At 41.1% G+C, this 12,953-nt stretch overlaps 1 protein-coding gene across 1 annotated transcript in view; it reads right to left on the bottom strand.

Annotated features, from left to right (window-relative positions):
• Nucleotides 1–12,953, bottom strand: part of LOC140360651 (polypeptide N-acetylgalactosaminyltransferase 10-like) — a 65,751-nt gene that overhangs the window by 854 nt on the left and 51,944 nt on the right. The window contains exons 8-12 of the mRNA XM_072445973.1: nt 11,081–11,188; nt 8,948–9,169; nt 7,144–7,260; nt 2,362–2,511; nt 302–537 (exon numbers count right to left, since the gene is read on the bottom strand). Of these exons, the coding sequence (XP_072302074.1) occupies nt 370–537; nt 2,362–2,511; nt 7,144–7,260; nt 8,948–9,169; nt 11,081–11,188 (765 nt within the window). The 3' untranslated portion in view covers nt 302–369. The remainder of the gene's footprint in view (nt 1–301; nt 538–2,361; nt 2,512–7,143; nt 7,261–8,947; nt 9,170–11,080; nt 11,189–12,953) is intronic.

Genomic DNA, 12,953 nt, shown 5'->3' with positions numbered 1-12,953 from the left:
TGGACTTCTTTGTGTTGAGGATGATAATTTGTTGTTGCAATCTAAATGAGGCAAAAAAAAAAAAACGAGAATAAATGCATTTTATCATCGAACCTTCACTCACTCCCTCCTCTGCACCATGGAGCTCCCTCCTCTGCACCATGGAGCTCCCTCCTCTGAACCATGGAGCTCCCTCCTCTGAACCATGGAGTCAGTATCTCTATACACACGCCTGACTTTATCTCAGCACAGCAGAGGCCCAACTTCAAAAGGATTCTGAATCCTGATCATATCCTCCTGACTTAAGTTCCTCGACTCTCACCCAATAGTTGGAGCTGGCTGTTAGCTGCCTTTGTTTGGTGGAAGACGTATTGGCTGCGCGTCGGGCGCTCAGTGGGGGTCCCCTCGGTTGAAGTGGTCCAGGACGGTGGCATTAGTCCGTTCAAAGACCCACTGCTGGCTCTGAGAGGACGGGTCACATGTGTTCATGAAGACTCGCCTCTCTGTCGGGTTGCTGTCGATGCAGCTGTTGCTGACCGGGTGGAACAGGCTACGGTCCTGCAGGAGAGAGGGTGGTACAGTAATCAATTAGTATTCATTTATATTGGACTTAATTTGAATGAAACGTGAGTAACTTAACAAGTTTATAAGAAATAACATATCCTAACGTTGCCTTTTAAGTTTATCAACATTAAATGAAGACAAATCGAACATTGTTGGACTTAAAATATGAGTAGATTCACTAGCAAGGACCACGCCACAACAATGGAATATGAAAGAATGTTTATTGATAATAAAGACGATGGAGCGACGATGGATCGATGGTGGAGTGACGATGGAGCGGTGGCGGAGAGGCGGCGGAGCGACGATGGAGAGCAGAGACGACAAAAAATGCTGTGAATAGGCCTTATAAATAGGGCTTCTGGGTAATTATAGGTGTGGTTAAAGAGCTGACGATTAACATCTCCAACTACACTAATAATAAGTAACAAAAAGTAGTAACAAGATTTTAAGACAAAATCACAACTATCTACTTAAAGTGAGAGCAAAACTTTCCCCCATTGTTTCCTGTGGGCAAATTGCTGACGTTTTTGCATAGGATGTATCTCTGACGACATTGTTACTCGCTGAATTTTGGCTTCGATGTGTTTCGTTTGCAAAGTAGAACCATCAGTGTAATGTAAAACCAAATCCCTCTCAGTTTGGATCGACGCTACGGCCGATCCCAGACTCCTGTCAACGTTTCGGGGTTTAAATTCCAAGAGTTTCCAAGTAACACGCAGTTTAAACATTGACAAGGAACAGTGGATGACAAAAAATGCATTTAATATCTAGTTCTGTGAAAGTTGGTCATATGCTTGAAGTCTGGATTCAAACGCTTCAACAGTCTGACTTGCTCTCAAAGGTTAGATGACTTCATAGTTCTACTTAACTAGTGGTTCTGGCGACCACAAGTAGACGTGCGTGAACTAAGCATTCTGTTAAAGTTAAAAGGGAATGTAGCTTTGCTTAATCCAGCTCTTTTACTTTTTGAGATAACCAAGCTCACCGTGTTGAATAAGAATATAGTGTTGACAACTATAGTTCATTATTCCTGTAATGAGGCGAGAAGCGAGAACACTAGCACGACACCCTCTTGTAATAAAGAAAAGTGAATGAGTTTCAAAACACATTAGAACTGAAAGCAAACTCCAGCAGAGGAATCATGAAATAAATAGTTCAAGTGATATCTACACAAAGCGCCCCTTAACTAGTCTTTTCTTTGTGCTCAAAGCTCTCTTGCACTTTTTTCCGGTAGCGTTTATTTAATTATCGTCTTAACAGATGGGCTCCTCAAACTCAAGTGATTCATTAATTGGCTTAAATGGGGCTTAGCTGACCACAGCACATTCATCTGGCTGCAGCGAGGACGCCACAGCTGCAAAATATGACTCAAAATAAAAGGAAGATGGATGCGCCACTCTTGCCTCTGACTCAGAATCTGCTCTTTAAGCCATTAGCCGCAAGCGATGCTAATTGTGCGCTACATCTGATAAAATACAATCAATCATACACTTTCTAATAAATGTAGGTTGTTTTTTTCTCCCAAAAAACTGTGAGATTGCTGAGAAAGCTTTAGACTAAATATATGAATTGTTTTATTCTTCTCCTGAACGTGACTTTGACATTTTTAACCCTCAGGCAGGAACATGCTTCTGGTGATCTAATTGTTTTGGATAATGCATGTCATAACCTCGGGAGAAACACAAGTGAATTATTACTTTGTCTCATTGTTGTATATTGTAATAGCACTAAACACTGCCCGGTAAGCATCGTGCATGACTGTAATAGGTTTAACAGTGGTGATATTGCGCTGTGATGACGCTGAACACACTGCCGAACCTTCCTGTATCTCCAGAGCTGGTTTCCCTTCATGCCGTGGCAGTCATACAGTGTCACTGGACTGTTGTGGGACACGGCATCGAAGCAGACCTTCCGGGTGTGCAGCGGGTCACCCACTCGGATGTCCTCCCTCCAGCCCAGAGTCAGCACCTGCACAAACGCACACGCAGTTTCATCGCCATGGGGATCACCTGCTGCACCCGAGTTAAAAATGTATTTCTCCAATTAGGTTTTTGCCAAGTTGTATTTCCCTTTTTGCCCAAAGTTAATTTTTTGGGGGTTATTGTCTCTGTTTTGCATGTGGATTATTCATTGTTTACATGGTTTCTGCCACAAAGTTAATCGTTTTCTTTGGTCACAGGGCTAGCGGCATGAATAGATCGAGGTGGAGGAGCTCGGCAGCCATTGAGCGTGTGCGGACAGGCTGCAGGAGGAATAGGACCTGTATGTTTGCTATATGTAAACCAGCTCAAATACATTGTTCTTGTTTGAACATTGGCTTTATTTGCTGCGTAAAGACCTCGCTCGACCTCGACAATCCTCTGTGGCCTTTTCATCTCTTTGATTTAAGTTTGTTTTCTGGTCAAATTGCTACACTTGACCCACTTTTACTTGCTTTTCGCATTCCATTTCCCAACCATAAGTCGCACCGGTCAAAAAAACCCCATATATAAGTCGCACTGGAGTATGAAATGCAACTTATTGTCCGGAAAATATGGTATATACTTGTGAAGAAACGTTCAATTTGATGTTCAAGTCGCATCTGCCAAGTGATGGTGCGAACAGACTGAGATCTGTGAAACGTCTGAGAACCTCGACCTATGTCACATCTGCTGCTCGTGTTCCAACCAGGAAGTATCCAAAGACAGGCACAATGTTTAGTCAAATCTTAAATATAATCATGCCCACTGTGTTTTAGTGACATGTCAGGGACTTGCATTCAGGGGAGGCAGGGCCTCACCTGTCAATCTTGGGAGAGAAAAATAAAATAAATTATATATATATATATATATATATATATATATATATATATATATATATATATATATATATATATATATATATATATATATTATATAAAACATCAAAAATATTAATATTTGTCATCTGGTATGTATTATAAACCCCCTTTTCATTTGAATCCAATATCGAACGATATATTTTCAAATGTCAAAATGTTCATGTCCTAAATCTAAAGAGACTATGTCGGAAAACTGAGCGTCTGTGGAAAACCTCCAGTCTTGAGGTCCATAGGTTACACCTCAGAGATCTTGTATCATCTTACAATGAAATGATGGAAAGTTCCAGATCTGATTACTTCCGCCAGCTAATAACATCCAACAAGACAAACCCCAAAGTGTTGTTTGACACTATAAATTCTATTGTTTGTCCTTCAGCTGCAGTTACTCCTGTTACCTGCAAAGCTGACAGCAATGACTTCCTCAGGTTCTTTATCGATAAGATCAAGATGATCAAAGACCAAATCCCACTCCCATTGTCTGATAAACCTGTTTCTGTGGAGCCTGTTTCCCAAAACTGCTCTTCTTTTAAGCCTGTCACTCTAGAAGACATCTCAGCTCTGGTGACCAAGATGAAACCCTCCTCTTGTACATCAGATGCCCTTCCCTGCAGGCTCTTCCTCAAAGTGTTTGATGTCATTGGCCCCTGGGTTACCAAAATGGTAAATCTCTCTCTTTCTACTGGTGTGTTTCCTGGTCCATTTAAACATGCCATAGTTGAGCCTTTACTGAAAAAAACAAACTTGGACCCGACAGACCCCAAAAGTTTCAGACCCATATCAAAGCTCCCGTTCATGTCCAAGATCCTAGAGAAGGTGGTCTCTGAACAATTGTCCGATTTCCTTGATCAGTCAAACATTCACGACTCTTTTCAATCTGGTTTCCGCAAACATCATTCTACGGAAACCGCATTGTTGAAAGTGTCCAGTGACATTATGATGTCTGCTGATTCTGGAAAATGCACTGTTCTAGTTCTGTTGGATCTGTCTGCAGCCTTTGACACTGTCGACCATCATATCCTGTTGAACAGACTGAGGGACCTGATTGGACTATCGGGGTCAGTTCTTCATTGGTTTTCCTCATATTTATCCGGTCGGAGCTTTAGTGTTGCTGCAAACCAAATAATGTCCGACTCAGCTGATCTGTTGTGTGGAGTTCCTCAGGGCTCCGTCTTGGGTCCCGTCTTATTTATGCTTTATATAATTCCCCTGGGAATGATCATTAAAGAGTTTAGTGATGTGTCCTATCACCTGTTCGCTGACGATATTCAGCTCTATTGCTCTTTTAAACCTTCTGAGATCCAGAAGCTGAACTCCTTGGTCAGTTGTTTAGTGCAAATAAAACAATGGCTGAGTCAAAACTCCTTGCAGCTAAATGCTGACAAAACAGAAACTCTGATTATTGCCCCTGATGATGCCATTCCAGGGATAAACCAGTACTTGGGTGTTTTAGGCCAGACTGCTAAACCAAGTCTTAGAAACTTGGGTGTTGTCTTTGACAAAGACATGTCTTTAGAGCACCACTCCAAGCTGTTGACGAGGAATTGTTTCTTTCAGTTGGGGAAAATCTCTAAGCTCAGGAAAAAGGTGTCTCAAAATGACCTGGAAGTTATAATTCATGCATTTGTGTCTTCACGTTTAGACTATTGTAATAGCTTGTTTTCCTGTCTTAACAAGAAGGAGCTTTCTCGTCTGCAGCTGGTCCAGAACTCTGCAGCGAGGATCTTGACCCGCACAAATAGAAGGGCCCACATTTCACCCATTCTTAAAGCCCTTCACTGGCTGCCGGTCTCCTACCGGATACAGTTTAAAATTCTTGTTTTAACTTTTAGAGCTTTAAATGGTCAGGTCCCATTGTACATCAGCGATCTGATTAAACCGTACGCTCCCTCTCGCTCACTAAGGTCCTTGGACCAGAAACTGTTGTTGGTTCCTCGCACCCGTTTTCGGACCAGAGGAGACAGATCCTTCCAGGCTGTTGCCCCCAGACTCTGGAACGATCTTCCGTTCTCCCTACGGTCACTGGACTGCTTTTAAGGGTCAGCTTAAAACCTTTTTATTTAGTCAAGCCTTTTAAATGCACTTGTTTTACGGACTGATTTTACTGTATATTGTTGTATATGTATTGTTCACTGTAAGTTTTTTGTGTTTTTATTGTTTTATTCTGTGTTTTGTGAAGCACTTTGTGACCTCTGTCTGTGAAAGGTGCTATATAAATAAAATTGACTTACTTACTTACTATGTTTGTCATTCAGATACAGGGAAGCAGCACCTTTTCTGCCTCTCGGAGCACACACACACTCCTCACAAACTGAGCTGGTGCAATGGAAATTATGTGTCACTCGCTCCCTCTGTTTATAACAAATAAAACACCCTGATGATGTGCTCTGTGCTTCCATATTCTCAATAATGTGTGAATTGTATTTTTAAAACATGTTTTAGGCTCACAGATTCATTATAAAACCGCAGTAAAAGTTCACTCAGAGAGGCTTCATTACATGGGCCGCGTGAAGAGGGCCCTCCTGAGCCCGGCCGTGTGTGGACAGAAGCGCTATCTTCTTCGTTATCATTTTGTGTGCAGAATCCGGACAATATAGACAATTACATTTCCAAGTTAAAACGTTTCGCAAATCTGGATTTTCAATCAAAGCAAGATAAGTAAAGGAAGACCTTCACCGGAGTTGAACAGGTTGCTTCAGACGGATTGATATCTCTAAAACGCTATCTCAATTTACAGAGCACTTCGCCTAGTGATTAGTGACACAGTCTTGAGTTTAAGAGATAGTGGGATCAACTCCCGCATCCCCCGAAATATTTTTTAGTGTTCAAACTTTTTACACTTATAGATTGCTCTTGTCTAGTTTATTTTGGGACGACTTATGTCAGTCAGAGATGAACAGAGGCAATGGTTCTTTAACATTTTTGATAACATCAATGATCAGATTAAAGTCAGGGTTGATCATTTTGGTGAGCTAACCTTCCTTGGTTTAAACTTTAGTGGATTGCACAAAATGTTGTGAAATGTCCCAACATTTTGCGTTTTACATTTGCTATACGTATGTAGATCAGATTTTATCTTAAATTTTTCAGATTTTTATCTTTTTGTTACGCCCATAATCACAACAGCAGTTTCCTCGACAGTGAAACACAGATTAAACAATGTTCATAGGGACTTGGTAATGTCCCAGCGTACCGTGTCCTTAGACAAATGTCCAAGCGTCCCGTGTCCTTAGACAAATATCCCAGCATCCCGTGTCCTTAAACAAACGTCCCAGCGTCCCGTGTCCTTAGACAAATGTCCAAGCGTCCCGTGTCCTTAGACAAATGTCCAAGCGTCCCGTGTCCTTAGACAAATGTCCCAGCGTCCTGTGTCCTTAGTCCCAGCGTCCTGTGTCCTTAGACAAATGTCCCAGCGTCTCATGTTCTTAGACAAATGTCCGTTTGTCCCCTGTCCTTAGACCTCCTTCTCGGCCAGGAAAAAACTACCAAACCTCTTTGGGAAAAAGTATAAATCTGGAGGAGTTCCACAGTGAAGGAGAGATCTGACTCTCTGACAGGAGGATGCGAGGTGGACAGTTGGTTGAGTTATTCACAATTCTAAGAAATAATTAATTATGAAACAATAACTAAGTAGGCCCTTAGTTTTATTCCTTGATTATTCATAAACCAGGACTTAACATTACAGTTCTGTTCTCCTGTGAGCAGGTCATAATGTCGATGTGGCATGCACCTATTCTACCGGTGGATGTTGGCTGTGATGTTACCTGTCCATGGCTCCAGCTGACCTCTCCTCTGCTCTTCACACAAGTGTCCAGTCGGATGGGACTCCCTGAAACAAAGTGTTTGATCTGCATACACATCCCACAGCCCACATTACGGATCTGCACAAAAAGCACGGAGAAATCAATCAATCAATCAATCATTGCCTCCATAATGTATTAAAGTGGCTAAACACAGGCACAGACGACTAGTTAGACCAACGGAAACGGTAAAATACAAAACGATCCAAGACATTACAAACACATTTTAAATCGGCTTAAAGAGGTTGGAACTATTTAACACCATAATCAAAGTTCTACACTATTGTATATTATTATGTATCATCTGTGTTAAAAGATGATACATTTGCATTGTAAATTGAACAGAATTGTGTTTTTATTCACTTTTAATCAGCTCTTTTTGTAGCCTTTTCGAAACAGTTTTTTTTACTGTTTAAACAATACACTCGGCGCTCAAATCTCCAAATTACAGCAATCGCAATAATGTATTTTCAGATATAGCTCCCACGTAGTAACAAGTAAACACACTGAAATAAAACACAGAGGCGTAACTACATCAAAGTCCAAACTAAACTTTCCTGTTAGCTCTTGTCTCCTTAGTTCTCGAGGTAGAGTATAAATATATTTGTTAATTAAGTATGTTATTGTCAGATAAAAGATAATAAAATGGTCTTATAACAGGGAAAATCAAATCTGCTGCCCTTTGAAGTCTAAAGCGGCAGTAAAAACGGATGAAATTTTGTGTTCGTGGAGTTTGCTTATGTTTTCTGTGGCTTTGATATTAATCCTCTGTGGAGATTCTTTTGAAAATATTTTCATAAAACATTAGATGTTGAAGCGTGGGATTTCTGAATATATTTCTGATCGTTTCGTCTCCCACGCAGATGCCAATCAGGAGGCAAAAAGTACAAATAAAACTTAGGCTGTAAAATAACGCTCTGGCGGATGAACTGTAATTTAAGATGTGACATAAATTACAATCACCAGTGTTAAAAAGTGACATGGTAAAAAATTAAAGTCGTAAATGTCACAAAAGTAGACGGATAGCTTGATGACAAATTTACAGCGGTCTCATAAAATAGAAAAGTGTAACAAGAACAAAAAGCTTAACCACTATATAATAAGGGAGTGTCTGCAGTGCCGCGGCGCGCGGCCGAAACTGCCATGTTATTTTTGTGCCGGCCGCGCGCCGCGGCTCCTGAAACTGCGCCGCTATTTGACCGCGTTTTAGCGCCGTTTTAGACCGCGCTGGGTTAAGGTTAGGGTTAGGGTTAAGGTTAGGGTAAGCCATGAGGCTATAACGGGCTATAAGGGAAATGCAGCGGTCCCTGAAACTGCGTGGCAATTTGACCGCGCCGCAGCTCTCCAGCCACGGCCATATAAAAAATATAATCCTTTTTATTTTTATGTCAGTTGAATCGTATTGACTGCACAAACCAGTTACACAATGATTCAGCAGATGTTTAAGTCCTTCCAGTCACGTACTGTAGGTAATGTACTGCAGTATTTTTCAGATTTTAACTGGTTACCCTCTGGTCTGGAGGCACAATTTGAACGCAAAGCCCGTGCAACTGCGTCTCACCGATCAAAATAGTGGAAGTCGATGTAATCTGTATGCTCCTCCCACTCTGTGCACCGGTCGCCCCCAGGGATCCGCTTTGGCCCCTCTACCATTCTCACTTTACTTTAACGATCTCCGTTTGCAATAAAGTCTCTGGTTTAGACAATTCCCACTTTCGTTAAATGATTGTATGTGTACATGTAGGCAAAGGCGCAGGCGGCTCTGTACCTCTCCCCAGGCGGCAGCAGGGGGCTCCACTGGGGGGTAGTGCTTGGGCAGGTCCCAGGCCACCTCCTTCATGAACCATCTGAAGCTTTTGCAGTTGAGTTTGGCCCTGAGCTCCTTCTGCGCCGTCATGTCTCCGGCCGAGAGGTGCCTGTACTCGGGGCGACGCTGGTACACAAACTCTGCGTACTCGTCCATCCACACCTCAGCCACGCGCTTTAGATTCTGAAAGAAAAGAATGCAGTTTTAAACACACCAGACCTTTTCTGACGGCGGGTTCAATGGATATGTTAATGCTTTGCTTAGTGTAGCGTACAGTCGAATTGAGAAGGCCAAAACTGATGGTTAAATGTATTTGAATGGTTCCTTTTCCGTGCCATTCAACCAACGTAAGAGCTAGGCAAGAACAAAATTAAAAAAAAGTTTTGTCCGTAAATTCACTGTGTTACTAGCACATTACATTAGTATAACATTTTACAACATATTTGTAAATTAAACATTTCAAATTGTTCATGAATACAGTCATTTTAACTACAGACCTTGTTCCCCTGTCAACTGTAGCTAGATCCTTGAGTTTGAACCACACTCAACATGTTTTACCCATGTTTTCACAGTTTATTGTAGTTCACTTTACTTTGAGTCTTTTCTTTAGTGTCAAGTAAATTTCCGTTTCAAGGCCAGGTCACACAGGAAGTTACCAAAATAAAAGCAAAACCTTACAATACAACGTAAATGTCAAATTGACCTTTACACTTAGAATGTATCACAGTAACAATAACTCTACACTCTACCACACTTAGAGTAAGAATGCCCGTTTTGCCTGATAAGTTTGAGCAATAAAAACACCTGTAATAAAATGAATACAAGATGGTACACACAAGTTTAATGCTGCAGTTACTCGGTGCACTTTGATATATCTACAGCAAATCAACCTTGATCTAATGAAAGCCATCACTTTCTGTTAAAAAGGGTTAATTGTGTAGCTCGTTACACAGGGTCAGATCTATGCTGAGCCTTTTGAAAGCCTCACTGCTGTTTTCAACTCCACTACTGCAAAAAAAAAGTCTGATAAAGCCAGCGCTGGACAAGGTAAATTTGTGCTTTGTCTGGGACATTGGTCATTCAGAAGCTGCAGGACTCAAGCTTGATTTGTACTGTTGGCCTGAATCAAATAAAATTTATTTATAAAGCACAATTCATACAAACTGCAATTCAAAGTGCTTTACAGTGTTTAAAACACAATTTAAAACAAGTAATGAGGTAAAAACACAATGCAGTTTATACAAATGTAAAACAATGTACATTAGAGTAAAGTAAAGAATACAAATAATGTAGTATTTTAAAATATTAAAAACCAGGTAAAATTATGTCAGTCATAGGCGCGGCTAAACAAAATAGTTTTTAGTTTGGATTTAAACACAGCCGGGGTGGGGGCCTGTCTCACGACTTCGGGAAGGCTATTCCAGACCTTTGTCCCATAGCACTGGAACGCAGATTCTCCATGTCTGGTCTTGGCTCTGGGCACCAGCAGGAGGCCGGTCCCTAAGGTCCTTAGAGTCCGAGATGGTTCATATGGCACACACAAGTCAGAGATGTATTTTGGTGTTAGGCCATGGAGAGACTTATTAGAGCTGTTTTGAAGTCTATTCTCTGAACCACAGGAAGCCAGTGCAGAGACCTGAGAACAGGACTAATGTGCTCATACTTCCACGCCTATTGCCAAGTTTAGTCCAATTGCAAAATATAAGATAACAATTTCTCAAGTTATTTCCTTTTGTGTCTGCATTCTTCAGGCAATAGCAAATAAGATGAGTGGATTTGATCACGGAGGAATGACTCAATATGCTGTATGAGCTGTAAAGAGTAAATTACAAAGCTCGCCTGACACTTTCAAATCATCAACCTTTTAATGTGCGCTTTGCCAATTATAGATTTTAACTGTACGATAAAAAAAATGAATATTTACCATTTCCCATAACATTTTCTGTGCTTTAAAAAAAAAAAAAAAAAAATAGAAACAAGAAGAAGAATGGAATCAAAGTCGTTTCTCGTTGTCATTCACATGGAATCAAAGTCTATATATACAATACTACTACATATAGGCTATAGGCATTGGTGAACATGAGTGTTTTGTACCTTTGCAAGGCTGATTCCTCCTGGGACCTTGTATGGGACGTACTTCCTGTAGATGTGCCCCACTCTGGAACAGGGGATGTCCTCCATTCGCCCTCCACACATCCAAACCTGCAAAATATTTAAGAAAACTATAATATGGAGTGATACAAAAGGTTTCAAAGATAGTAATCGAAGCAATTTAACTTTATTTATTTATTTTGCAGATTTTTTTGGCCCAGAGGTTTTATTTGACAGGACATTGTAGCGTGGACTGGGGGCGAGAGAGGGAAAGAAATGCAGCAAATCGTCAGAGCCTGCTCTTGACCACAGAGAGGCACCAAACGACACTTAAAAAACAATGTCCAGATTTACTAAAGCCTTGAAATGTTGTCGACCGCGGACCACGTGATGGAGACACCGAATAGTTTTTAAAAATATAGTAAAAACACATATAAAAATCTCCATTGATCAAAAGATTTAAGCCTCCAGGGAACAACACCGCATTTTTAATAGTCTAGAGTGGTAGAGTATGTCTAGATTTTAGAACAGAACATAGTTGAATCAAATAAACCCAATTGGGATCAGGAAAGAAAAAAAAAACGTCCATTGACATACTGTATATTAGCCAAGACGTTATAAAAAAAGTAATTGAAAGCGATGAGAAACAAATTAATCAACTCCCACTACTGGTAAATGTGAACATGCGTTTGAATTGATTGTAGTGAGTACTTTAAATACTTAAAACTCTCTAGGAACAAGCAAGAGAAAACGTAACAACCACACACAGTCTAATAAACTGAAGTAATTGTATTCATTATTTGCGCTTTATTTCCAGACCCGTCCAAAAGTTTCGAGGTGAATCGAGGAGACGTTAGAGCGGGAGAATGATCGCCCTCTACGGCAGCTGAATTGGGACATAAATCCAGCAGAAGTACAGAACTCTCAGAGGCAGACGATGGGACGAGGTGATGGATCGCGGCAACCAAAAACTCATTTTCACCAGAGGAATTCACAGCTGCAGCAGAGTGTGTGGCAGTATTTCTATATCCCGGCTACGAGGGGAAGAAACGACTTAAATAACACAGCGAGAGGAAGGTAAACATTGTGATTTATCAGCGGGTCGACGCGAGGCAGAGATTACACTGCGGAAAGTGGCAGATATTATTAACAGAAAGCTTCCATACACACGTACTTGGAAGAAAAAATAAAAAAATAAAAATTCAACAAGCAAAACTGACTTTCCTCCTCATTCTTGCCTCCTGTCACCCGCACGTCACCGTTGCGGCTACGTTTGCCTGTCAACCAATCAACTTTGAACACATCTATATGAATACATCCACTGCCCCGTCTTCACTATAATTGTACTGCTTTATCGATGTCCATTAGTCATCACGTCTCAATCATGTGTCAGTGTGTGAATCTTTGCTGCTAAAATGTCAAAGGAGCAGAGATGGAGCAGAGGACGTCCATCGCCGAGGAAAACCAAGTCCGCGAGCAATTTTCACTTTGCCTTTGACCGTTTCTGCTGCGTTTACCTCTGCGTTACCTATAGAAACGACACTGGATTCAACTAATTCAGGTGGATCTCTCTGAAACCTGCTGGTCGGACTGCCACAGATCGGAAGCCCTCGAGCCTAGAGGCATCGATCAAAGAAAGCGTTGAAGAGATGCTTTGTACCAGACTGTACCTGGCTAAGTCCCATCTGCACAGTCCCTGAGACGTGCATAAATAAATACACAGAATGCACAAACAGGACAAAATAATTCAACATCATTTCCCGATAGAAAATACTATGATCATAAATATGTCTATCGGCTTCCTTTGCTCCACTGTGCACTTGAAGAGGCCGTACCCGATGTTCACACACGCAGTTTAGTCAATGTAGTTTCAAAT

The sequence above is a fragment of the Eucyclogobius newberryi genome, unplaced genomic scaffold (genome assembly GCF_026437365.1).
Source record: "Eucyclogobius newberryi isolate DKJ021-1_F unplaced genomic scaffold, fEucNew1.0.hap1 SCAF_15, whole genome shotgun sequence".
NCBI lineage: Eukaryota > Metazoa > Chordata > Actinopteri > Gobiiformes > Gobiidae > Eucyclogobius > Eucyclogobius newberryi.
This window is presented reverse-complemented; position numbering and strand designations above follow the sequence as displayed.